Genomic DNA, 27,932 nt, shown 5'->3' on the forward strand with positions numbered 1-27,932 from the left:
AAAAAAAAAAGACAATTAAACCCCCCCCCTATAATGCGAATACTTTATTATCAATGAGTGACTGGTAGTAGCTTTTTGTCTGGGTATTAATAATATTTCAAAAAAACCATACATCAAAATTAGGGCTTTTCTCTCCTATTTTTGCTGTATAATTTTTTTTTTCTTTAAATCTGTATTGAAAGAATTATATAAGCCAAAGTGCATTTTCTGTTTTTTGTCCATATACACATTGCACCATACATAAATAATTACATTGTAAAAATGACTCCATAATTACAAGTATAATATATATTTTCATATAATATATAAAACTTTATATTAAATCTAGGTAGATGATATTTGGGATAGTCTGTGTCTTTCTTTTTTGTTTTCCTTTTGTCAGAGGCTGACTGTTATCGATTGTTACTGAGCAAGATCTCCAGCCAACACGGGCAAGATGTGATGAACTGTCTGGAGTAACACGGCCCCCAGCCCTTGGCGAAGCTGATCCGCACGCTGTTGGGGTCGTAGGGCCCGTCCGCATAATCCAGCTCTGCAGTGTGCTGCAAGAGGCAGGACTTCTCGTAGTCAAACACCTTGATGGAATAGCCCGGCATCACCTTGCGCACGATCAAAGTCCTACAGTTGGGGATGTCCAGTGTCGGGGAGTTGACGAAGATGGGATGCTCGCTGCGATTGTAAGCCCACACACCGTCCGGTTCTTTGCTGAGTAAAATCCCGTAACCGATTTTACTTCGAGTCCTTCTCACAGTCTCGCTCCTGTTTTCCAGGTTTAGCTGTCCGAGGCAGAAGCCGTTTCCTTGAGGTAGGTCATAAAATATACTGACAGACTGTTCGTACACTGTGTAGAGGCGGCCGACGCGTGTCCGGTGCTCCCAGTAGGCCACGTTGCACCAATGGCTCCTCTTCACGGCATCGGGCGACGTGCTGGCATCTGTGGAGAAAGAACAGCACAGGTCAGGTTTGCTCTGACCACCTCAGTTAGGCATTGAGGACAAATGCATGGCTATTCCCACCCACAAGCTCTGTACACATGAACAGAACTTGAGTTCAGCTCAAGGTTTGTCCTTCAACCCAAAGCTCGTCATCAACTAACATCCTAACCCAAAGCTTATCCGTAACCCAAAGCTTCTATTTATTAAATTATGGCAAATGCCACCAGGAAGGAAGGCTCAAGCAAAGTCTGGTGATTCAGTGGCCCGCTCTCCAGGTCCCATGGAGCTCAACACTTCCTTCTGTCTAATTTACTGCTCAATCCTGCCTCCATGTCAGAACCCCATGTACTCAAGACTTGCCCCTTTCACAGAATTCATAGAATGGCCTGGGTTGAAAAGGACCACAATGCTCACCAAGTTTCAACCCTTGCTATGTGCAGGGTCTCCAACCACCAGACCAGGCTGCCCTGGTCCACATCCAGCCTGGCCCTGAATGCCTCCAGGGATGGAGCATCCACGACCTCCTTGGGCAACCTGCTCCAGTGTGTCCAGCACCCCCTGAGATTCCAGCACCGAAGGCCCATAGTGCCATGACACCCCAACAGCTGCACTACGGCTCAGCCATCCCTGAGCCTGGCAGGTCCCTAAGCTCCTCTGGCATCCCATGGTGCCACACCCTCATTTCCAAAGGCCAACACTCATCAAGCCATGATGCTGGAGATGTCCATGAAATATCTCAATGAATGACCTGGCAGTATCTCCTCTATGCAATATTCTTCCACAGCAATGCAAGTGTTCCCACGGGGAGCATGAAACTCGAGAAGGCATTTCATGCCAATGGGGAGTAGTTTCTCTGAACTATATATGTCATCCTACAGAACCACTGGAATTCTCTCCAGAACAAGAAATATCTTCTCTTTCTAGGAATTACGTTCAAGGAAGATGGGAGGGACACAGATTGCCAGAAATCTGCTTAGAGCTCACTGCTGTATTTATGGTGCCACCGGAAGGAACATGGGAACCTCAGCTCCGGAGAGGGCGAATTAACCTCTTGCTGGACATTAGCCTCACTCCCACCTCCAGTTAAAAGAAAATTGCTCTTGGATTTCAACAAGGAGCTCTGCAATGAGCCAGCCCTGCATTAAGCTCCCTGACAATATATCACACGCCTGTGGCCTGCTGACCCCTCTGCATCCGTGCCATCAGCTCCGATTAACTCACACGTGGAGTGATGCCATTATTTTGCTTCAGAGACCCCATTGACGCACAGGATTTCAAGCACATCCCCGCAGCCCCATTTCTTTTCAGGCTCAAATTCCCCTGGAGGGTAATGGGCTCTCCTCCCCATTAGCGATCTTTGAATTAAGCGGCTTTGTTAGAGTTTAACTTGAGTTGTAACTGTGCAAATTTAAGGAGAGGGAGGTGGGGTCACTGGGCAAGCAAGGAGGCAGCAAAGCTGGCGGGATGCCCTTGGCCGTGGGCAATGCTCATGGTCCCCAACCAAGCCCACCATACGGTCCAAACCTCCTCTAAAATGCCAGACCCCCTTCTTTCTCCCCACTGCCTGCTGCAACTATTTTTAAAGCCCCATATGGGTGCCAACAGCCCCAGTCTGATGTGTGTTATCTCCAGAACCGGGAAAGAAATCCTGCAGCAGTAACAGACTTCAGCCCTACTGGGAAAAGTTTACTTGCATTTATGTCCAACTGCCACACAGAACAAAAACATCAGCTCTGCCCCTAATACTGGAGCTGATGTGCTGTGCCTCCTGAAGCCATGGGAAAATGCGTGCCTTGCAACTAAGCCCTACAGAGATGGCCAAGATAAAGGAGGACCATGCTTCAGGTGGGCTCTATTTAGGGACACTGAGGTTCAATATCAAAACACCCCCCAGAAAGTGATGCACCCAAGCATAACACATGGCAAAGCAATAAGGGAATGACAGGTCACCCATTTCCCTAAGGGGCTGGAAACCATTCACTGCCATGCTGCAATAAGTTCCTCCAAACGCCGCTCTCTGCTTACAACAAAGATCAGCCAACACAAAGGTTTTTCCCATTTCTTACTCTTTAGATCATGCTGCCTTGCAAAGCACCAGCCACGGGAACAAGGAGGTTTAGAGGAGGAGAGTCACATCTAATTCTGGATTAGAAAACATCAGATTCCTTATGTCCATGTGACGCACTGAGGTCTGGTGACAAAAGGTTTTGAAGTCTTTGTGCAGCACTTCTACAGCAGTTGCAAAAACTACATTTACCAAAGTGATGGCATTATCACAAACCTGACCCCAACAGACTTACTGAGCTAAACGTTCCTGAAGCAAAACTGTCCTCAGCCACATCTGCACAACCTTCTGAAACGAAGAGCTTGGAATGGATGAAAACCAGTAGCAACCCTTGGTCTACCACCATGCAGATGTCAAAGTGCTTTACTCTTTAGAAAGCAAGAAATCCCACATTTTGAAACATTTGCAGAGTTTCTAACTGATGAGAACAGCAGGACAGCAGGCAGGAAAGGTGCTGAGCACCCAAATTTCACCAGCAGGTACATCGTAACACAATCACCCTTCTGCTGGAACGTAAGATAGCTGAGCTGCCCCCAGTACCACTCCCAAACCCTTCCCAAATGCCAAATGTTGCTGCTGTTCCATCCAAGTCTCGCTGGAGGGGCCACAGATGAGCTTGGAACGTTTCATCTGGGGCCCAAAGGCTGGTAGCAATTACTGAGCTCTGCATTTGCTTAACCTCCCAGCCTCCATGGAGCCCCACATGCCCATCAGGTAGGGAGGTTTTCTTTTCTCACCCCACTTTTTAGAAACTCCCACTTTGTCTCCAAAGTTCCTTTCCTTTATGAATGAGGTAACTTCAAAACTCAGGTTTCCCCATCAGTTGAATTAATTAGGGGAGTAGAATTGTTAAATCATTAAGGCTGGAAAAGACCACTAGGATCACCAGGTCCAACCTGTGGGGGGTTGACCCCCCCACACCCCCACATGTCCCTCCCTAGACCATACCCCCATGGTTCCCATGGTGTTTTGTGAATTAAGGTACCCAGTAGGGGAGAGCAAAGCAGGAGGAAAGCAGCACCTATGCTACAGGAACATCTGCCTTTGGGTGTCCCCAAAGTGCCACATCTGCTTTCCAGGAATTGGCAAACATTTTGGTAAAGACGCTGATATATCACGTGCTCAAACCAGGGAAAGGCTTTTAATACCTTGTGCTTCAATGCATCTAAACTATGAGATGCTTTATCAGTGCACAAATAAAACACTCTGAGAAGAAATCATTCGGTCTCATTGGAGAAGCTCTGCCCCAAGGACCCTCCTGGTGCCGGGCTGGGTTCCTCACCTCCTTTTATCTCCTGGTGCACTCAAACAAACCCTGGGAAGATGAACTCATCTTACAGCCCTGACATAAAGCAAGCACTTTAGCAAGCCCCTCGTACAAGGGGGCCTGCGCTGTGTCTTATCCGCTGCCAAGTATTAGTTTCCCCTCCAGCTATTAGCCGCTACCACTCAGCAGACAGCAGGGGCGGCCGGCAGAAAAGCAAGCCCTCTGCAATTTAAATAAATATTCCATTTTTCCTCCTCTTTTTCCACGCTGCCTTTTATGCAAAGACTAGAAAACACTTTTTTTTTTTTTTTCTTTCCTCCTTCTCTGGAACAGAGGCGTGCTTGTTGCCCCTCTTTTTGAAGAAAGAAAAACATTTTAGTCCTGCCGTGCCTCCCTCGATGGTACACACCACATTTCTAACAACTATCATTGTAGGCAGCTCCAACTCACAGCTACATTTTGGCTGGCGTCAGGGCTATCTCCCCCATCAAAGCCACCTCCATCGATCCCATGCACAGACTCAAACTCTGGCTCTTGTTTACTCATGGGCTCGTTCCTCCCAGTCACCATTTCCTCTGTTGCAGCACTGCCTTGCAGCAGGCACATTCAGAAGGAAATTCAAACAATCTGAGATTAAAAAAACAAGATAGGAAGCGAGACGGGGGAATCAAAACCAGAACTTCATGGGGAAATGGTCTCAGGGAAATGGGAGCCAGGTAGGAGAAGGCATGCAGAAAGCAAATGCTGCACTTGCTCCCTGCTGAGCGTGGAGGTAAAGAAGATAAGTGGAGGTGTGGGGTGTTTGTCGTCTGACAGCACATGAAGCCACTCAGACAATTCAAAGCAGTTTGTTAAAAGAGAAAAACAGAAAGATGGTTATTCCACAACACAACACAGCGCAGTCTCTGCCCACTGCGTGATGCTGCACTTAAGGGCAGGATGGGAACCATGGGCAGAGCAGGTGAGCCACTGAAACACTGACCCACCAACCCTGCTGCATCAGCCCTTGGTGACAACGGGGCCTCAATGATACATGGCTGCAAATAAGAGGGGTGAAAAAGGATGTGGTGCCCCAGCGGCCCCAAGTACCACCCCAGCAGCACGCCATGGTATTCTGTTCACTTACTGCTTTGAGGAACATTCCTATTTTTGCACCAATTCCCCATGAAACAGCCCTGAATCACACAGGTTGGTTTTTAAATACAACCCACCAAGAGCAGCAGCCTCCCCTCCACGGCATCTTGTTTGCAGCTTGTTCAAAACACGTTGGCAGGTCACCCAAGGAGAGGAACTCATGCAAAGAAAATTCTCTGCGAGCTCCAAACATGCTGGTGACTCCAAGCATGTCTGGGCACCTGGAGAAGCCCAGCTGGCTGCTGAGGGGACAAAGTGGGACAATGACACGTGTCGTAGGTCTCTGCTTGTATCCCACTTTCACATCCCACCTCTCTGCAGCCCTCCTGAATCACTCACTCCCATGGCCCCATGGCTCAAGCACACCTGATGCCCAATGGCCAAGATCTTCCCACCATTTTTATGAGCCCTATCAGACACAAATTCAGCCTTCTTTCCTGCAGCCCAGGAGCATGTTTGTAGCCCAGCACATGGCACGAGGATGGCTCACTGTGAACGAGGTCCAGATAAAAAGCCTGGCACAAGGAACACACACATTTCCCAAAAAGCTTTTAACAGTTCACTGGGGAGCCATCAGCTCAAAGCCCTGATTAATGCCCTTAGAAACAAGCTCCTGGGGTAAGGAAGAGGTTAAAACTTTCCACGGCATAAATGGAATTTTTATGGCCCTGCAAAGAAAAAAAAAAAAAAAAAATTAATTGTCAATCTGCCCCTGCAAAGCTCACAACCATTCTTGCTAAGCCAATATACTTAAAATACCTCAGCCTTACAAGTTTCAGCTGGAATGTGTCACCCAGCCCCCTGCGAGCCCACAGCTGCAGCCAGCAGCAGAACAGGATGCCCAGGCTGGGACAGCCCTTGTGCCAACTGTTCTGTCTGCCCATCCCTCGCTGGGATCACTAGGGTGGGATTCTGAAGACAATTTCCCAATGTTTCGTGCTCCATGTCTTGGCTAGCAGCTGCTTCATCAGCCCCCAGGAGCACTCCAATGTTGGCTCTACCATACGTATGTATGGCCAAAGTCCACCTGCAAACGGATGGAGGCAGCCATCCCACGGTGATTCTGTAGCATCTGAGGTATGGAGGCAGCAGGTCTGCCCCCAAAAGAAGTCTACATGAGAACAAGGGCATCTCCATCCCTTTCTGGATGAGTCAAGAAGCTACTGGAAGACAATGGGCAGCAGAATGGAAGAAGGAGGTTGGATGGCTGTCAGCTTCTTCCTGCACCTTTCTCCTTCATGTCCAGAATCACTGAAGAGTGCTTGAATATCCCAGCTTTAACCAAGACAAACTCACTCCCTGGAGAGGTCTCCAGCCAACAGCTACAGGGACAGCACGCTACACCTTCCCTATGTTAAAACCACCAAACTCTCTGCCAGGCTGCTGGTTTGCAAGGCTGGCAGAGATACAGAGGTTCAGCCTTGTTTACGCCGATAATAAAATAAGAGTGTGATCTGCTATCGTGATTCATCTGGTGTCACCACCATCATGGCCAACAGGGTCCCAGCTCCTCCATCCCCAGCAGGAGGTCCTGGTGATCTCCTCTTCCTCCTGCAGCCCTTACCTTGGACCAGAGCTTTGGTGCCCCCCAGCCTCTTTCATGAGCCGATTTAATTTGTTAACCCAGCAGATGATTAACTCAGAAGAACACTTGCGCTGGGTTAATTAATTAAATTAGTTCAAAAAACAGGGTCTGGCGGGCAACGGAGCCAGTGCATGAGGCGCGTGGAGAGGGCTGGGGGGAAGGGGGGACATTTCCATGGCAGCCCGAGAAACAAAAGCAACACAGGACAGGAGCCAATGCCAAGAATGGGGATGAAAACAATTTTCTCTGCATAAAAGAAACCACTCTGTAAAATCATCAGCTCATGCTAATTTCTTATCCTTCAAAGAAAAGCACATGCCATGTTTAGTTCTGCCCTGAAATTCTGAAGCATCATTGGTTATCTTCAAGCTAAACTCTAGTGGTTTCTCTCCGATGCATGCTCTCTGTCCATTAAATATGCACTCCAGACTATGCTTTAAGGTATTTCAACATGTTGGGTTTTTCTTTTTTTTTCCATTTTCCACCTTCCCTGCACAGTTTGCAAAGGTCTTTTCAGCCAAAGGTGAAAAAAACTAAAAAGCAAAAAAAAAAAAAACCAAAAAGAAAACCCCAAAATCCACCATTTAGAAGCACCACTCGTGTTTTTTTCACTGACGTTTTTATGCATCACTTTGGAAGGGAACGTTTTGGGAGACTGTGGTGATTTCTTTGGGTCGAATGTAACCTCAGCTCCTGCGCTGTGCACGTGGCCACGCCGTGCCTGGCACACAGGGCTTAGCACAACAATGTAAATACCTCTTCAAAAGCAGCCCAAAACGTAATCACCTGCAGTTGCTGCCAATTATGAAAGCACCTGACCTGTCATCAGCTGAAATTTGGCTCAGGTTCCCCCCTCTTTTGGAAGCCAGCCCTGGGTACGACCGAGCCCTGCGAAGTCCCAGGTTTAGGGGCTGCTCTCTCCCACTCTCCCACACAATCATTCATTTGCTGAAAGCCTTCCCACTCCTGCCCAGTAGGGGCTGGCTTTTCCTTTTGCTGGGTGCGGCACAAAACGCACTCAAATGAGGGTAAAAGCCTCAGACCCTGAGAGCCTTTGGTAGGAAAGGATCTGAGAGGCTGTGACAAAGAAATGGGGAAAAGAAAATCCCTTTTTTCACTCTTGGTTTCAGCACTTGCAAGTTTTCCTCTTCTTCAAATGACCACAGATGCCAAATTGGGCAGATCCTGAGCGCAGCTGAGCTCCGCTCACTTTCAAACCCATTTCTGCTGCTGGCTTTGAGGCTGGCAATGTCAGAGCAGCTCCTGGTGCTCTCAAAGATCACCAGCAATGCTCCTAGGGAGAATCATCCACTCTATAGCCAGAGCTGGAAACTGCTGCAACGCAGAGCATCCCACAGAACAGACTGGAAAAGGGCGTTCATGAATAATAATAGTTTTTGCTTGTGGAGCAGTTTCACTCAAGAGCTTCAAAGCACTTTAGAAGCAAGAACTAATTACTAGGTTCCTCTGAAGAGAAATGGGAATAGCTCTCCTCTGCTGTGCCCCCCAGGCAGAGCCCACAGCTCCATGACCGGTTCCGAGCGCTGCCCACTTCCCAGCAGCGCCAAACCAGGGGCTTTCCAGCCACAACAGCTGTGGCACTGGGTCATGGAGCTGCTTTGGGGAGCTGGATGCTGACGTGCTGAAAGCACTAGAGCAATGAGAGCCTCTGAGGATGCTCCAACCTCCCACTGCCCACACTCACTATAATGTCTGCAGCACCCACACAGCAGCAGGACCGTGCTGGATGCTGGATGCACAACCCTCTGCCATTACACGTTGGAGATTGGAGCTCGATGATCTTTAAGGTCCCTTCCAGCCTAAACCATTCCATGATTCTATGCCTACAGAAGAAAACCAGTGGATATTTTCAAGAAAGGTGTTTTTTTGGATCCTCTTCCTGACCGATGGATGCCTACACCTGGCCACCCTGCATAAGCCACACCAGGCAAAATCCATCTCCCACCATCACCAGCCCTATACTGCAGCTCAGCTCCTTCCCTTCCCAAAATCTGCTCTTTCCAGGAGGTCAAAGCCCAATGGTTCCCCGACCTTGGTCTCCTGGGCCCCCAAAATGCAAACAAGATGAGATCTATGGGCCAGAACTCTTGCACGGGATGTGGCAAACAAAGCCAGCTGCCAATGCAACAGCTTTGCTGTGCTTTTCTGCTTTTCCTAAACAAAAATAAAGGGGATACTTCCCATGGAGGAGAACTAAAGCAAAACCAAAGCAAACATCACTGCTGGCTTTATTTTAAGAGCCTGCAACTGTGCTGCAGTGTGAGTGCAGCCTCGGTCCGCTCCACCTCTATCACTGTGACGTCTGCAAGCAAACTGGGGATATGGAAAAAAAGCCAAACCAAGTGTTTTCCTCCCAATGGGCTGGGAAAGAGCTGCTGGAAGCAGCGTTTGGCCCTGCACAGCCCCTAGATCCCAACCCGGGAACACTGGGAGAACAAAAACCTCTGTTTTTCCCTCAAAATCTGATGCTGTGAGCCCCATGTCCCACCCCACCCTCTATCCTCAAAAGGGCTCTGGTTTTCACTTCCCTGCAACCTTCTTAATTCCCCCCAGCAGCCTTTATATAGGTTGCTGGTTTTGTTGGTTTTTTGTTTTTTTGTTTTTTTTTTTTCCAGTGCCCTTACATATATGGGAACCAGGCAGGGGCTGAGAGTGGAATGGAAATTCAGGCTTTGTTCTCACTGGCCGAAGCCCAAGATCATTCCCCAGATAAAGCTCCCAGCCTTGCTGGCTGAGCCAGCCTCACCAGACCGGGCCTCCTCTCCTCTCATCTCCTCTCACAGTTTTTGCTGCAGAACTGAAAGATCCAGGGTGCCTCTGTTTTGCAAGGAAACAGCCCCTGCTGTGTGCGAGCTGGAGGGATAAAACCTGCCAGGAAGGTGCCGGGGCTGTTATCTGTTGGAGATAAACACAAAGCAATGGCGATGTGGACGGCTCCTGCCCTCCCTCACCCACACGCTGGCGCAGGGAGGGACGTGCAGAGGGCTGCGTGCGTTGTGTCTGCACCCACACAGCCAGATTTTCCGATAGCCGCTTCATGGATTGATGTGTAAACATTTTCTGGGGCCATTCCAGCCCTTCCCTGCAGTTAGCAGCTCACTCCACCAACATGCTCGTGGCCAGCATCCATAGGCTCTCGTCCCCACTTCAAGCAAAGACTAAACAGTGACTCAAGCATCTCAGGATCTGCGCTCTTTGCTGGTCCCTCATCCCAGCGGCCAGGCAGCAGGGCTGCTCCTGTCTCCCATGTCATGCAACCCACAATGCTGGCAGTATTGCAGCAGCACAGCAAGAGCCTCCTCGAGTCCCCAAAGGCATCTCCCGGAGATGTCCCATCCCTCACCGAGGGTTTGCGCAGGGTGAGCGGAGGTGACTCACTCTCATTACCCTCCCTGACCATGCAGGACTTGTTTTTGTTACAGAAAACCACAGTTTCTTTAAAAAAAAAAAATAAATATATATATATATATATATATATATAAAAAAATAAAGAATAAACCAACCAAAATACACACAAGTCAGTGGGATGAATCCTGTCCTGCCGCACGAATCCCAGCCACCCTAATACTACTGCTTGCCTCTGAATGGTCAAACATGGCCAGGAGATGCTGCAGTGGAAGGGGTGTGCTGCATCGAGCACCACTATCACTGATACCACCATTACCCTCATTTTAGGGGAAAAAACAGAAAAAGAGCAGGTCAGGCTGTTTGGTAAATCAAAGACAGGGAGATTATCAGTGCATGGGAGTGCTTCATTATAGTTAATGAGCTCAAGAATGCACGCCCCACACTCAGCCTAGTGCTAATGGAGGAATGCAGAATACTTCTCCCCTCTGGGGAAATGGAGCTATAAAGTGAGGCTTTTGGGGGGAAATGCATTAAAAACACAGCCTGTCAACCACTGCAGAGACTCATTGCTCCTTCTGTTCCCCTGGAGTTCATCTATACAAAATACTCACTTGGATGTAAAGAAACCCCGGCTCAAAACCGCCTGAAGAATGAGAGCGTAAAATCAGACTTGGATCTTTTGCAGAAATGCATTCACAGAGAAGCAGATTTTCAGCTCTTTCCTCCTTTGAATCGTTTTGCTCATTATTGCAACACTTCAGACTGTTTGTGATGGGGAGGAGCAACACGGGAAGCCTCAGCCTTAAACCTCAGCCCTTGCATGGCACAAACAAACCACTCTATGGATGCTAAAAATTCTGTCATGTTGCTGTGCTCGAATCCTTAAACTGTTAAAAATAGGAAAGAAACTGCACAGTTCACATATTTTATAAAGCTGGGTTAAATCAACATCTGCAAAAAATATCCCTGTTAAACGAAATAGCAGGATTTCATTAAGTAAATTGCAAGTTGGCAAAAATTCTGAAAGAAAGGGAAAAAGCCACAGCCAGCCCCATAATTTAAACCTTATTTTAACTGTGACTGCATGACTGCAAAAGGCTGCATTTCCAAAGGGAGGAAAAAAACAACGTTTAAAAGCGAGGCCTCTGCTGCCCACCTCAGCAGTACCTTTGGGGCCAGCACCCACCCCATGCTGGGTACCAGTGGTTCAGGATGCTGGAGCAGGCAGGAAGCAGGCAGGGGCATCGCCTGCCCTCCCGGCCACTTTTCCAAACCTGCCAAGCTCCTTTCCTGCCCGGGGTGACTCACTTGGGATAGGCTGTGCTCTTCCCACAGCTCCGGCCAAAAAAAATCCCCTGTGAGAGGGAGCCCTGCAGGGACCTGGGGGTCTCAGGTTCACCTCGCCCAATGTGACCCCAGCATGGCACCAATCCAAGCACTGACAGGGAGAAATCAAGCGTCCCACCCAAAAGCTCCCACGTCCAAGGAATTAACCTGGCCACATAACAGCAACTGGCAAAACGTGGCATCCAGTGCACGCTGAGCCCCTCTGCTCTGGAAATAACAACTCACAGGGCTAAAAGCCTCAAAACAAAACCTAGGAACAACAGGCCCGATAGGCAGAGTTGGAGCAAAAGACAAGAGCTTTCACAGAAGGCACAATTCTTTTCTTGCAACATTTTGGCTCTGCTGTTTTTCCTGGCATGGTGAGGCTGCAGTTATTTTGAAGGGCTGTTTGCTGCACACGGAGCCCAGAAAGCAGCGACCTGATTTCCTTTTGGGTCTAAACATCCGTTTGCTGTGCAAGCAGGAGGCAAATAAATGAAATGTGCATCTTGGGAAGTGCTGCTGGGGAGCACCCGTGAGGAGCTGCCAGCAACCAGGGCTGGGATGAAAGGGGCAGCACTGCTCAACTGCACTGAGCAATGCAATCTGATGGCAAAAGGAACATGCACCATGGGGAAACTGCAAGGCAAAGCAGGCAGGGAGCTGAGTGCTACAGAGCCTGCCCCAGGGCATGGCCCAGTGTGATCCAGCTCTGCCTGGGGCAGCCCAGCCCAGGGCATTGCACCTGGTTTGGGTGCTGCAATGTAGGGAGGACGGAAAGCTGTGAGAAAACTTCCAAAGGAAGGGCAATAAAGATGGGGAAGGATCTGGAGGGCAAGGCACGTGAGGAGCAGCTGAGGTCCCTTGGTTTGTTCAGCCCTGAGAAGAGGATGCCTCATGGCAGCCTGCAGCTCCATCACGGCTCTACAGCTCCATCATCCATTCAAGGAGGCTGTGGATGCCCCATCCCTGGAGGCATTAAGGCCAGGCTGGATGTGGCTCTGGGCAGCCCGGTCTAATGGTTGGTGACCCTGCACATAGCAGGGGGTTGAAACCCGATGATCATCTTGGTCCTTTTCAACCCAGGCCATTCTATGATTCTACAATCGTGGCCCTACAGCCTCCTCCCCATGGCAGCCTGCAGCCACAAGGTCTGCAAACCACAGCCAAAGCTGCTGCTGGAGTGCAATCTCCCACCTGGGCTGCCCCTGTTCCCACTCCCTGGGCACAGAAGCCCTTTGGAATGCCCACTCCTCATCCACCACCTCCTCCCAGCCCAGGCCAGGCCAGCCCACTGCCATCCTTCTACATTTCCTGGCTTTGGAGGATGCAAGCCAGGCCATTAACATTATTTATAGGTTCCTGTGCATGAATTTCCAGTTGTTTGTCTGCTTAAAAACAGTGAAGTGAAAAAAAAGAAAAGAGAAGAAATTCCTGGAGGTCAGACGATTAGAAAAAGGAAAAAAAAGGAAAAAAAAAGCACATGGCTGTGGTCTGATGGGCCCAATGCAACAGCAGCAGCTCCTTCAGAGACATAACAGAATTTCCTTAAATGCTTGTTCTGTAAATATTTAAGCTACTTTATAAGATTTTTACAATGTACTTAGGAAGCGTAAATCTCAGCAGCGCAGCACGGCACGCCATCAGCATGGCACATGCTGGGATGTTTCAGAACACAAACATGGACATCTCCCATGCTAACACTGCACTGTGGGCCAGGAGGGCACAGCTAGGATGCTGCTGGGATGGAGGGCCCACGGAGCTCAGGGTCTTCCCAGCACCAAAACGAGGAGGAAATAATTACCTTCACCCTCAAACAGAGGGTGCCTATGAGCTGCACTACATATAACCCCCAACAAAGCAATTTACAGTTGTGTAGCAGCTTCAACCCAAAGCCAAATTTCTGCCCATTGGCTTCTGCACACACAGCACCTGAGATGCCTCCTCGCAGGTGAGTGTTCCCTTGTGATGGAAAAACAGCATCACGCCGACTGACGCATCCGTACTCAGGGTGGTTCCCATATGGAAACTCGGTGCAGTTTTATGAGCTTTGCTTGGACACGGTGGTTTCTACCTGACATTCTCCCAATAAATGTGGATCTTCTCAACTAACCAACGCACGTAGCAGTTCTCCTTTGCTGTCATTTAGGTGTGTCTGAGGCAATGGCAACAAATGGAAACGGGGACCTGGAAGTTTAACGGCGTTGCGAAGCACAGCTTTGTGTCACAGATGACAAAGTGCAAAGAAAGCCCGGAAAAAAAAAACAACAAAAAAAACTTGGATGGAAGTTCAAACACTGATGGTTTAAAGATGAAAGGGTGCTCTTCGATTCAGTGTTTAAATAAAAGTTTTCTCCTACTAAATCATTTAAACATTTTCGCATTCCTGGCATTTCTAGAAGCACTGCTGGCTTTTATTTCTCACCCCACCCCAGCGCCCTCAGTGACCACTGCTATAGGAGGCAAACTGCTCTCTACAGCTCTCTCAGGACAGCACAGAGGTCACCACGAATGGAGCTGTGTGCTACCTGTACTCATTCTCCCATCACCATCCAATTTTCCTCCTTTTGTGAAAAAAATTCTTCCTCACTGCACACAAAGGTGGGCAGCTTCTGTCCAAAATACCATCCAGAAATGCAAAGGAACTCAACTGACTTCACGAGTTCTATTTAGACAGCTCTAACTCGGACCTGAGACTGTTTGCTGCCCTCATACCATCTGCTTTAGGAGCTACTGGCTGCTCCACCAGCTACAGAGGAAGCCTGCGTCATCCAACATTCACCATCAGCAGCACAGAACAGCTCCAACAAGCCCAAATTCCCCATGCAATTCCCCCTAACAGTGCAATTACATCAAAGAGAAGAGCCCAGACACAGAAAGTTTGGCCACTGCATTTCAATGCCTGCAGAATGACAAAGGCAAGCATATCCTGATGCGGGGAAGCTTTCAGATGCTCACATGACCAATGGCCAAAAAATGGCCAAAAACTTTTTTGGTTTGAAAAGCAACATCCCCACCCAGCAGGACTTGCTGTGTGCCTTGCATTGCCATCAAGCTCACTGCCTACCCTGCACTGCAGATCCTGAAGAGCAACTGGGAGAGACCCAGAATAAACGTGGGCACGTCTGTTGTAAACTTAGATTAGAAATACTCCAAAAAGTCACCAAGGGTTTAAAACAGAGGACGACACAACAGCTGAATGCAAATGTGGATTTCCTTTAAGACACAGCTCAACCAACATATCGCAGTTTTCAAAGCAAGCAAGAGGGCTGAGAGCAACCCCACGTTGGCAGCCTCTGTCCTTTTTCGCTTGTAATTCTATCATGAAAGCAAAAAAGAAAACCCCCTTTAAAACCCACTCTTTTTCTCCCACGCATGCTCCCCGAGCACTCAGAGGGCAATGGGATATTCCAAGGATCATTTCAAGCTACAATCCACATGACCCAGGTTTGCAAAATTCCTAGAGGCCAACAGAAAGAGAAGCAGGGGCTGAGGGCAAGATGCAACGATGTGAGCTGGTTGTGCTTCCACTACAAAAATGGCATTTACCACCAGCAGCACAAAACCCACCAGCTCCTAACTCAAACAGCACAGAGCTTACTAAATAGGAAACAGAGGGGGGTCAGAAGGGAATGGATTCAGGACCAGAGCCATCCTGATGGCTGTGTCAAAGGTGGCTGCAGCTGTCTGAAATTAGCCCAGCAGGAATGGAGGACTGCAGCCAGGGGCTGGATACTGAAAGAACAGGGCAGAAGGCTGGGAAAGAGTTGAGATTGATGCAGAAGCACTTGCAGGGCACTGCCAGCCACAAGCACCTCATGACCTGTTCCACACTGTAAGCCCAGTTTTGTATGCACGTCCTGCCTGGAATAATTAAAAGCTGGCTATACATCAACCTACATCTGCATGTACTTGCCTGCATGAAGGCTATGAGCATCCCCCTGTGCCCCGGGCAGGCTGGGGAGCCCTGGGCACCATAGTACTCTGTATTACCCCTTTGCAGACACTGTGTTCCAGAAAGAAAAAGTGCAGGGCATCCAGCTGCCTCATACCAAACCCGAGCTCAGCTCTCCCTCCCTGCAGGTCTCAATGAAGTGGGCAGACAGCACTTCATAGAATCACAGAATGGCCTGGGTTGAAAAGGACCACATCGATCATCCAGTTTCAACCCCCTGCTACGTGCAAGGTTGCCAACCACCAGACCAAGCTGCCCAGAGCCACATCCAGCCTGGCTCGAATGCATCCATGGACGGAGCATCCACAACCTCACTGGGCAGTCTCTAAAGCAAAACCCTTCAGACAGACCCATACTGAAGGCTTTTTATGCCATCGGACTCAGCACAACAAAAGCAAAACTCATTCGCAAAGACCTTAAGCCTTAAAAGCCTCAATGAACAGATCCATTCCATCGCAGCTCAACACAATCCAGCTCCAAAGGCCCACACAGATGACTGCTGGTAGGAGAGGCACTTCAACACAGGTGGCTGTAATCAGCTGCACACGACCAAAGGCTCAGATTGTTCCTGTTTCAGCAGTGAAGATGCTGCCCACAGCACTCTCATTCCAAATCCAGCGACGTGCGAGTGGCACTTCTTTTATTTTTCTCAAAACACACTTTTGCTGACATTTCCCTTTCATTAAAATAGCTCAACAATGGGGGGAAAAGCAACTCACGGCACACATAGGATCTTTACCTTACTTTGTACTCACAGAGGAATTTCCTTCATCTCCTCCACAGTGGAAATTTCCACCGACCCCTGGCTCACATCACACGCGATGTGCAGCACAGCAGGAACTGGGCTGCTCTCTTTTTTGCATGGTAAGGCTGCACACCTTTGGGGCAGGGACTAAAGGAGCTGGGACACGCTCCCAGGCAGCCATCAATGGGCAGCATGGGGAATGATGGTACCAGCTTCCAACGGTGCTGTGCAAGCCTCTGAGTGAAATTCTAGTATGGATTCCTGTGTTGGGAAGCTCCTGCTGTACATGAAGATGGGTCAAACAATAAAAGGATTTATGCCAGTGCCTGGTTCTAAATGCAAGGCATCATCTGCTCAGTGGGAAACAACCTTGGTCCTCCATGTCCCCCAGAGGATGCAGCACCTCCAGTTCAGAATCTCAGGTTTGGGTTGGAAGGGACCCTAAAAGCCATCCAGTTCCAACCCCTGCTTCGGGCAGAGAAACCTCCCACCACACCAGGTTGTCCACAGCCCCATCCAATCTGGTCTTGGACACTTCTCTGGGCAGACTCTTCCTATATCTAACCACACTAACTCCTTTATCACACACTGCTGCAAAACCAACCTCAGATCAGATTCCTGCACTGGACCCCATGCACCAATACCATGCCAGCCTCAGAAATGGTTGGCAGCCAGCAGAGCAGCCGCCCCATTCCTATTAAAATGAGCTCATTATTGCTAATTTTTACTGGCTTCCCAGTTGATTCATAAAGTTCAGTTGTTTTTTTTGTTGTTGTTTGGTTAGCTTTTTTTTGGGGGGGCAGCAATTAATTTTAGAAAGCACTCCTGAGAAACCTGGAGGGGAACACACACCCAGAGCTCCCCACCAACAGCTGCTCCCTGCACTGTGGCATAGCACAAGGATGGATCCCCATGGCTTTAAAAGTAACTTTCTGGACAAGTCAGAACAACATGAACCAACCCCAGCAGGACCACATCATCTGTACTGAAGATGGGACTGGGAACACTCAGTCTGGCCCACGAGGAGGATGCTATGGACACCATCCCATCAGGTACAGCTACTGATGCCTGTGTGATACTCCAAGCATCCTCAGCACTTGAACACAACACCTCCTTACTGCTTAATTAGTGAAAAAACACCTTTCCTTACCCAATGCAAGGCAAAGCATTGCACAAACCCCATTTCCCTTTGTGCAGAGTTCTGCTATGGTTTCCATTGACCTCCCATTGACGAACATCTCATTTCCACACATGGGGCAGACACGGCCATCACGGGAATGAGGACACAACGGTGTGGGGTCAGTGTGGATGCAGCAGAGCCAGGAGTGCTCACAGCCCCCCGGGCAACACCTGCCTCTTCTGCAAGCCACTAAATGCATTTTGTTCTTTACTAAATAGCGATGCAATTTGCTGTTGGTCTATGTACAAAGGAGTAAAGCAGTTTTAAAAAAACTTCTTTAGGAAAAAAAGTCTTTAACATTCTTTGGCTCCTTGAATGGAAAAATCTGAGCAAACAAGAGCTTAATAAATGGAAAGAGCTGAAAAAGAGCCCTTCTGCTGGTGCATTTTGCTCCTTCTAATGGGATATAGAGATAAAACTGATGCAGCAGTGTCTGGGACCTTTCTGCAGTGCTTCAATGACGAACCCTCCCCAGGTCCTGCCCAACACCAGAGCCCCACAGCTCTGTGCACAAAGAAGCAATGAGGTTCCCAATGGGGCTGCCATGATGGGATGCAGGCACTGCAGCACCAAGGCTGCTCTGCAATAGGACATCTCTGCCAGTTCCTCCTCTAGCCCTCACATGCCAGCTAACAGCAGCTATGTGAGTGACCAGGGCAAGCACCAGCTCTGAAGACACACAGCCCAATGCAGACCTACCAAATCCAAGCACCAACAGAAAGCACTCCTGTAAAATTCAGAAGCTTCCAGTGATTCTTTTCTTGCCTCCATTGGAACGTTATTAGTTGGCAGGCTTTGTTCGTGGGCTTGTACAGACTGAGGCATCCATCATGAAGAGCCAGGCTGCTCCCAGCACTCAAGTGCAAGGCAGAAGGATTTGTTCTGTGAGGGAATTTGGGTCTGGTAACCCCTGGGATGGTTCCCACCTCCAGCTGAAAAGGACCTGCAGCGTTTTTGGGCTCTGCAGTACAGCTGCACCGATGCTGCTGGGCTTTCTACAGCTAAAAAGGGCCAAATAGGCAACAGCAGCCAAGCAGCACCTTGCAGCCTGAGAGCAGGAAGGGAACAGCTTCTTGCTTCTGAGCACAAAAACAAGCAGCATTTCACCAAGGCAGGCCTACTCAGCTCTGAAGGACAGGTGACATTTCCCCCAATGTTTTTCCTAACTCCTTTCCTCCTTCCCTCCTTCTTCCACTGCCAGGCACCCCAAGCCCCCTGCTTGGCTGAGAGCATCCTACGGAGGCACAGCGCAGGGCAGGAGTGCAGGGAGGACAGGAGCAGCCTTTGATGCACACACAGCCCACGGACTTCAATTGCTTTGCTCAGCGCCGCGGATTTAATAAGTTATTTCCGTGGAAAACCTTTGCAACTTGGTTATGAATCAAGCCTATAAACACCTCTTGCTCATCAAAGAGCCACGCAAAAAATAATAATAATAATAAAAAAAAAACTATGACTGTAACTGTGAATGCCTGCCTCTCTCTACAGGTCCTCGTCAGCAGCCAAAATTCCCCTTCAAAACATTCGCTGCTTTCAAAGGCCATAAATACTCTGTGTCCAGGATTCTGCAAGCCCCTTGCAGCAGCAGAGTTCAAACAAAGCTGTACCATCAGATAGGCTCTGCCCAGAGACACAACCGGAGCTACATCAAAGGCACTTTTACTACCTAGAAAGCCGTACACCGCTCCTAACAGGCTGCAGGAATGTGGTGTTTTGGCTACAAAGATTAAACTAATTTACTTTTAAGTAACTCAGTCACTTCCTGATGTTTTTTTCTTTTTTTCTTCTTCTTTTTCCTTTTTTTTTTTTTTTTTTTTTTTAAAGTGCGATGCTTATGTGCTCGGAGAAGTGAAGGCTGTGATTACTCTGTGATTCAAGGCCAAACATCACAACCACTCACGAACCACAGACAAAAACACATTTTATCAGGCGCTGCACTCGTTCCAAGTGCTTGCATGCAGAAATGGCCCCGCCAGCAGCTCACAGCCAGCCCAGTCCAGGTAAGGGCAGGAGGAGAAATGCACATCCCTCCCCTGCAAACAGCGCCGTGAAATGCAAAATCCAATGCAATGCTCCCAGTGAAACGCTGCTCTGGTGCTGTCACCCTGCAGATTGCTCCCTGCTGCCAGGTGGGAGCAGCTCCCCTGGGTTCACCTCACAGCATCTCAGCGCGCCTCAGATCCCCGCTGGGATCAGGGTGATGCAGGATGTCTCCACTCCTGCGCATTCACTCCACAGCACCCTCCTGGCTCCACTGCAAGGAATCCTCTTTACGTCTCAGGGAACTGTATGCACACAAATTTCAGTGCAGCCGTAGTCCCTGCGTTATGCATGAGGCCCAACACAGATGAGACTGCCCTCCTTCCACACGTGGTGCAGTACACAGGCTCCGGCTGTTCCCTTCTTCTGCCTTTCTTCTGGAACAGCCACACCTCCAATCATCCATGCTTTTCCAAGTGCTGTGCTGGAGGGTTGATGCAGGAACAGCAGAAGAGGAGGAGGAATGGCTGTTTACGAGGGTGGACGATAGGACAAGGGGGAATGGTTTTAAACTGAGAGAGGGGAGGTTTAGGTTGGATATTAGAAGGAAATTCTTCACACAGAGGATGGAGACGCACTGGAACAGGTTGCTCAAGGAGGTTGTGGATGCCCCATCCGTGAGGCATTCAAGGCCAGGCTGGATGTGGCTCTGGGCAGCCTGGTCTGCTGGTTGAGTCTCTGCCCATAGCAGGGGGGTTGAAACTGGACGAGCATTGTGGTCCTTTTCAACCACAGGCCATTCCATATAAGAGGAAGGATGCTACTCCAAGGGAAGCAAGGCAAGAGGCAGATTCCAGTTTTGCAATCCCCATTTACCTGAAGCATCACTGGCACATCACTTCCAGCCCTGCAGTCAACTCCCATGACATTTTGGGAGGCCGGGGCATTATCACTCTGCAAACCCCAAGAACAACCCTTTCTTGCTGATAAAACTGCCCTTTCTTTGCACCCAAATTCCTTTTTCCACCTGCAGCCAACTGTCCAGAGCTCCCTCAACCTCCACAAAACTCATTTCCCCACACATGTGGTCAACCTGGCTCAGCTCCCAGTTTGAGGACCAAAACCCTTTTACTGCAAGCTCACAACCCCACAGGTTGTTGCTTGCCCCAAAAACCCCTCCAGAGCTGTATGGCCATCGCTGGAATTGCATCCTCCACGTGGGATGCAGGGCACACAGGGTCAGGCACTGTAGAGAACAGACTAAATGCTTTTCCAATGGGTCAACCACAGCCTCCATGGAAACATTTGGGAAACCCCAGTGTCTTTGGCCCTGTGGTGGGTGGAGGAAACATAGCCATCATCCTCACATCCAGAGAAGCCCACCCGGCTATGGGACCATCCACCTTCACATCTCCTCTCCAGGAAGGACATTTCTCTGAGCTCCCCAACCCCCACGAGCAAGACAGAAGCTCAGGAGGTGGCATGCAGGAAAAGATGCTGCACCGCGACAGAGCATCCACAGCAGCGCGCAGAGAAACCTCCCCCCCCAACTCCTCTCCAAAGCACATTGGAAAATAGATGCGCTTTTATTTCCCGTTGGCAAACTAAAAGTATGGAGGAAAAATGTTTAATATAAAAACATCTGACAAAGCACCTCCAGGATGTATTTTTTTGCATCAAAGAAGTAGCTCTTGGCAACGCGCGCGCCGCTCCGCCGAGGGAAGCTTTTCGCCAAACCCTGATTGTTACAGACTGCTCCGCGTCAGACACGCCAGCGAGCCTGCAGTTAAATAGGAAAGAAAAAGGAAACCAAAAGCACTGCTGGCCCAAACAAACATCTGTCTGCGATTACTCTGCCCATGCAGATACGCCCAGCTCTGCCTTTAGCAGAACGGGGGCAGGAGGAGCTGAGCCCAGCGCCTGCTCCCCACCAGCGTCCCAAAGCAGAAGCCGCCATGGGAAAAATCTCACCTCTTCTCTGAATGGTAATGGCACTGTCCCTCCCCCAGCCTGGAAAGGGCAGTGTTTGCCCAGTTTCCACACACATCCGCCTTACATATTTATAGGCTTTTTTTTTTTTCTCCTCTTTCCTATTCCTAACACAGAGGATCTTCATAAATTTCCTTGTTAGCATAAATCCTCGCAGCCTGTTATTTCTGGGGAGAGAGGAAGAGCGACGTTCACTTTCTCCATTCAGTGGGTTTGAAAATATGTTTCCTTGAGCTCATCCTACACACTGCTGGGAGCAGGAAAACCCCGCAGTGCCCCCTCCATAGCCACCCAGGGGACAGCCCCGTGTCCCACTGCCATCCACACAGCTCTCTGGCCTCCCAAGCCTTGGGCACAAGAGATGTCAAAGAGTTCTGACCCACTCAGTCCTGGCTCTTTCTCTCCCCACCATGCCGCTCCCCTCCCCCTCCTCAATTCACCCTATTGACACTACCAGCCTGTCCCATGGGGCTGAAACTCTTCAAGAGGCTGAACAAACTGATCCCAAACTGCTCTGCAGTGCTCTCTACTCTCCCCATTTCTCTCAAGGAACACCAATGCCCCAATGCTTCCATAAGGTTGCAGAGCCTCCAACGGAGTCACTCTGCACCATGGCCAACAGGGACTGCATCCCACAGCACTGCCATTGCACCTCCTGCAGCAGAACTCAGTGCCACCATGACTGACGTGGCAAGATACCAACATCTGGTATCTTTACAGATGTGTGGGGCTGAGCCCACCAGGAATGCACAGTGATCTTGCGCAATGGAGATCTTCCATGGTCTTTAAAAGGGTCATTTAGGGCTGCAGTGTCCCCCAGCATGACAGTGGCACAGAGCTGCCACCAGCAGTGCCCTGCTGTCCCCAGTCTGCCCACTGAATCCCCTCCATAAACCAGCATTCCTCCTGCAGGTCTGTCCCACGAGCACACCCAAATCAGTCCCAGTGTGTCCCCAGGGATGGGCTGGAACTGCTCTGGTGTGACACTACCAACCTCAAGGCTGGGAAATTGGGGATCCACCCCCGAGTGCCTGCAGCACCAGCACTGCTTGGCAGACCTCAAAGTTGAGGACCATGGCACACCTGGGGACACCACCCATGCTCAGAACCACCCAGTCCCACCCCAGCAGCTCACTGACAGCTCATCCAGGTTTTAAGAGCAGCATAATAGCCCTGAGAAAGTCTACTTCAAAAAGAGCAACCTTTAACTCCTCCACACATCAGGGAGATGAGCTTTTTTCAGGCTAACACTTCCTGCCTCAGAGTTCATCAAGTAAACGAGTCAGAGAATGGGGCTCTTTGTTATCCAAAACTGAACTCTGTGGTTTTTGTAGGAAAAGCCTTTTTGATGATCAAAGCTGGAGCAATAAATAGCAGCAGCCTCATGCCAGGTCCAAAATTCACTTTTTTTGGAACCTGAGTTCAAACGCACTTTCGGTTCCCTCGCTGCACACTGAGGGCCACGTGCCCACACCACTGACCCAAGGAGAACCAACGCAGGAGCACAGCACCACGCCTGCACCCAACAGGTTCATTCCCCCTGGCAATGACACGCACGGGTTAACTCTGGCTCCGCTCTTATCCTCTTTCAGCAATCAGAGCACTGGGGACAAATAAATCAGGCAGCCCCAGACTCTTATTAAAAGCTGCACCATTTGGAAGTACACCGGGGGAGAGCAGGGATCTGGTTTCATACGGTCCTGGTCACATGTTATCATTGCATTGTTCAAGTCAAGTTAAAAATCTCTCCTCTCTCCCCAAAACCCACCAGATGTCCCATAAAGAGCTCAGCGGCCATGGGAGCTAAACCATGACATCCTCAGGAACTTCTGCTTTTAGAACTCCGCCGCTGTCATTAATGGCTCTGATCAGGTTACAACAAAAGCTGCGGGCTGTGCCGAGCACGCAACCGTCACACACACTGCAATGGGGGCCCTTATGGGGAGACGCTGAGAAACCCCCATGGGAAATGTGCCGTGATGCAGGGATGCACCACACCATGTTGCTTTGGTGCTCCACGCAGCAATGCAGCAGTGCCATCTGCTTGAGCAACCCCATGCGCATCAGCATCCCTTCCTCAGCTCTGCCCCGAACCAAACCTTTGGCACACGGATGGGCACTGACCCCATGGCGGGTCCCTCCTGGCTGTCCACTGTACACAGCAGCTCCGATGTCCACCCAGGTGCCACCAGACTCCAGTGACAGCCACAGGGCACAGCAGGAAGGCAAAGCCAGCTCTGGGTGTCACAGTGTGGGACCCAACCCAGCAACCTGAACTGCTGCAGGTAACATCACGCCAGCCATGTAGAATCACAGGATCATGATGATTGGAAAGACCGTGGAAACCATCACATCCTACTGTAACCACGTGGACAACCACAGCAGTGCCATCTGCTGCTGCCACCACATCAGCAACACACAGATGTCCCCAGCACCATCGCAGCACGTGGGCTCTGAACAACCGCCCCTCCTTCTTCCCTCGCTCATAGCAAGGAGCACCCCAAGAACACAGCACCCACGGGCACACAGCACACAATCTGCCAACCTGAGAACTCCCCGGGCGTGATGTTGGGTGAGTTCGTCGCCTCCGTTTCAGTGTAAGACAACGTGGAATCTGAGAGATCTGCAAAGAAACAAACCCAAATGGACCCTTTTAGTCCTCCTTTGCTCAGCAGCCCTTGACCCCACAGCCCCACAATGCACACAGCAATGCCCCGACTGCCCCAACCACAGACAGAACTGCAGTGGGGCTGATCCAACAAGTAGGAACTTGGTGCTTACTGGATAAGGTTACATTAAGCCTCTAAACAATTCATAGTTACTATACTTAATTATCACCATTAAAATTCTTGAAGCTGTTTATTCTTGCTTCCTTCCTTCCTTCCTCTTTGCTGAAGCGAAGGAAACTTTGTTTTAACAAGTTAAGAGTCTTTGTTATTCTCTCTTGCTTACACCCCTCTAATTAAGTGCTCAACTGTTTGCTCAAAGATTAACCATTATTTTCCCAGCCCTGCAGCCTGCAGAGCACACCGCCAACCCCGGCTGTTGTTCTAACAAAGCAAGTGGCACTCCCCCCATCTATCCCAAGCGACTCCTGCAGGGAATTAACTCAGAAGGGGGGGGGGGGGGGAAAGCAGGGAGGGATGAGGGCCTCTTTTTCCCCCCTTTTCTTCTTCTCCCCCCCAGTTCTAACCAACAGCCATCGTTCCCCTATTGCACTCCCATATCCCTCGCACGTCCTGACACGGGGCCCAGCCCCGCACCCTGTCTGCAAACCCTGGGCCCTTTGCTTCTGATTTACTGCAGCAAGAAATGGGCACAGAGCACATAGGGCCAAGAAGCAGCAGGGCTGCACGCACCCCAAGCAGGAGAGCACCATGCAGGAACACTGCAGGCACCCTTTGCCATTGGCCCAGCCTGCCCACCCCGACTGCTTTCATTTATTATTTTAAATCTGCAAAAGCAAAGCGCCCTCCCAAACTCGCCCAGCTCTGCCTGCAAAGAGCCCCCATCCCAGCCCTGCAGCAGGAAGGGCAGCAGACACCGCGCCGTGCCACAACCTCTCATTACGCCTTCATTAAAAATAGCGCTGCGTCTTATTTTGGAAAATGTGCGTGCGTCGGCACGGCAATTTGCTATGATAAACGGCGTTCATTAATTTCACAAAGCTCATCAGCTGACGCCTGCCCAGGAACAAGGAGCAGCCCCAACAGCCCAACCACGCGGGGCCGTCCCTGCGCCGCACTTACCCAGTGGCTTTTGCTCGTCGTTAGGAGACAGCCGGGAGTAGGGAGGTGGCGGAGACTCTGGGAAAACAGAGCTCTGCGTTAGCACTGCGGCTGGGCCACAAGTGAAGCCCTCTGAGCCCCGAAGTGCCCCCGCCGCGTCCCACCCCACAGCCCTGCTCAATGGGGCTGCCCCACGCACGGCCCGGCGCCCAGCAGCAGTGCTGTGTTGCCATGCACTGCAGGGAGCAGTGCTGTGCTGAGCTGGGCTGCTGCTGCTGCCGGGGCTGTGAGGTGCAAGTCGGGGCTGTGCACAGGGTCAAGGTCCTCCAGCGTTTTTATTTCCACAACTGTAACTTGCTGAGATGCAGTCACCTGAGCTGTGTGCGGGCATCAGCACTGTGCACACACTGCTTCTGGCACAGCTCAGAACACCGACCCCTCCGTGCAGCCGCTGCTCCCTGAGTTACAGCCCTAAAAACGACCTCAGCATCCCCCTGCGCTGCTCTGCAGCCACCTACTGCTTCCCCAAAACACCGCACTCCTCCTGGGCCATGCACTGAGAATCCTGCGGGCTGCAAGGTGCTCTGCTTGCGAAGGCTCAACAGCCCCCCAAAAAGCGGATGCAGCAAAAGCTCTGATTGCTGCACCACGTACGGGGCACCAGGCAGCAACCGCTACAGGAAAGCGGCTTGGAAAGTTTGGTGGCTGCCTAAGTCAAAGTAGCACCACTGCTCCGGGAGCACAGAACTTTCTTTCAAGCAAGTGGTGCAAAACAGGAGCATTGGAAAAAGAATTTAAAAAAAAAAAATTAAAAAAAAAAAAAAAAAAAAAAAAGGGGACACGGAGGAAGGTCCTCCGGGGGTGTTAATATGAGGGGGAAAAAAAAAAAAAAGAGAAGTTGACTAAAAGCGGAGCCCCACGCAGGGCCGAGCGGCGGCCCCACGGCCCCGGGGCGCTGCGGCTTTAAGGCGCGGCGGGGACCGCCCGGGCGCGATAAGCGGAGCCAGGCGGGAGCCAGGCTGGCGCCGGCGGCGGGCGGGCGGCGGGGGGCGGCCTCGCATGGCGGGGGAACCCGGGGGGAGGGGGGAAAAAGGGAAGAAGGGAAGGGAAAAAAAGGAATGTAGAATTAAAAAGGATGAAACAAAGGATTTTTCTTTTTTCTTTTTTTTTCTTCTCTCCAGGAAGAAAAAGTAGTGCTGGGAACCCAGCTCGTGTAAGGCATTCCCCGACCGCAGCCGGGTCCCTGCGAGCCCCGAGCATCGCCCCGGAGAGCAGCGACTCCACTTCCTTCATCCCCGCGTTTGGGGACCCCCTCCACATTTCTCCCAGCCCCGAACTGGAGGGACTGCAACTCCTCCAGCACCAAAAGTGGGGAGTCCCTCCCGAGTGCCCCAGCCCCGAAAGGGGAAGGCTCCGCTCTCCATGTCCCCAAAGCGGGGAACCTCATCTCCTCCAGGCCCAAACGGGGCATCCTCTCCCCATACGGAGAATGCCCCACATGGCCAAACAGAGAAGCCTCATCTCCCTTACCTCAAACATGGGGGACGCCCGTGTCCCCCAGGTACCCAAACCAAACCCCAAATCGGGCAACACACCTCCCCCGGTCCAAAACTTGGGGACAGCTTCTACAGATCCCTAGACTGGGGTTCCTCCAATTCCAGACTGAGAAAATAGAGGTCCTCCTACCTCCCATCTCCCCAAGCTCCAAACGGGACATTCTCTCCCCATGAGCCCAAAGCCCAAACAGGGTACCCCCACTCCCCTGGCCCCACATCTCCCCCAGCCCCAAAGAGAGCCAGAGGAACCCCGTCTCCACGGCCCAAAACGGGGTAGGGGGGAGGGAGAAGCCACCTCCTACGATCCTAAACGGGGCATCGTCTCCCAGCGCCCGCACGTGGCGACGTTCCCAGACCCCAAACGGACGGGAACCCACGCTCAACCCCCCGCCCCGGCGCTCACCTGGCCCACAGAGCCGGCTGAAGTGGTACGGATTGCAGCACACGGTGGGGCCGTCGGCCGCCCCGAAGCTCTGACATTCGCACAGGGCCTTCAGCTCGGCGGGGTGCTGCAGGTCGGGCCAGCGGAACAGCTTCCCCAGCAGCAGGTGTGGGGGGGCCGCCTGGCCGCCCCCCAGGCGCAGCTCCCCGCGGGCCACCAACACGCAGCCGCCCGGAGTGCCGCCGCGCGACTCCACCGCCTGCAGCAGGCTGTGCAGGGAGCGCTCCTTCAGCCGCTTCAGCAGCGCGTAGGTGACGGCCTTCAGCTCCCGCTCCAGCAGCACCAACCGCGACCGCGCTTCGCCTCCGCCCGGCCCGGGGGGAGAGGCGCCGCCGGGAGGAGGAGGAGGTGGAGGAGGAGGCGGCGGCTCGGGGCCGGGCCGCTCCGCGAACAGGCAGCAGCGCACCGGGCGGCCCTCGCCCTCCTGCGCCCGGCGCGGCTGTGCCATGCGCTGTCCCTCGGCCGTCACCGCCGTCGCGTTTCGCTCCGAGCTTTGGCCGTTCCCATCTCCTCCGTCCCTCTCCGGGATAACGCGGCTCCTCCAAAGCCGCCGCACCAGCCCTGAGCGTTTGGACCTGAACATACGATACGAGGGCGGCCCGGGGCTCGCTCCGCTCCGCGCCTCTATCTCCTCATCGCCCGTCCGCCGCCTCCGCCCCCGGAGCCGCCGCCCCCG

General features: G+C 51.2%; 1 protein-coding gene across 1 annotated transcript; it reads right to left on the minus strand.

Moving 5' to 3' along the window:
• Positions 1 to 29: 29 nt before the first annotated feature.
• SMAD6 (SMAD family member 6) lies at positions 30 to 27,932 on the minus strand. Its single transcript, XM_052672589.1, has 4 exons — positions 27,218 to 27,932; positions 25,280 to 25,336; positions 24,076 to 24,153; positions 30 to 934 (listed from the first exon to the last, which is right to left on the minus strand). The coding sequence occupies exons 1-4, from the start codon at positions 27,837 to 27,839 to the stop codon at positions 393 to 395; spliced, it is 1,299 nt and encodes a 432-aa protein (XP_052528549.1). The 5' UTR covers positions 27,840 to 27,932; the 3' UTR covers positions 30 to 392.

The sequence above is a fragment of the Tympanuchus pallidicinctus genome, unplaced genomic scaffold, assembly GCF_026119805.1.
Source record: "Tympanuchus pallidicinctus isolate F22 unplaced genomic scaffold, pur_lepc_1.0 scaffold12, whole genome shotgun sequence".
NCBI classification, from domain to species: domain Eukaryota; kingdom Metazoa; phylum Chordata; class Aves; order Galliformes; family Phasianidae; genus Tympanuchus; species Tympanuchus pallidicinctus.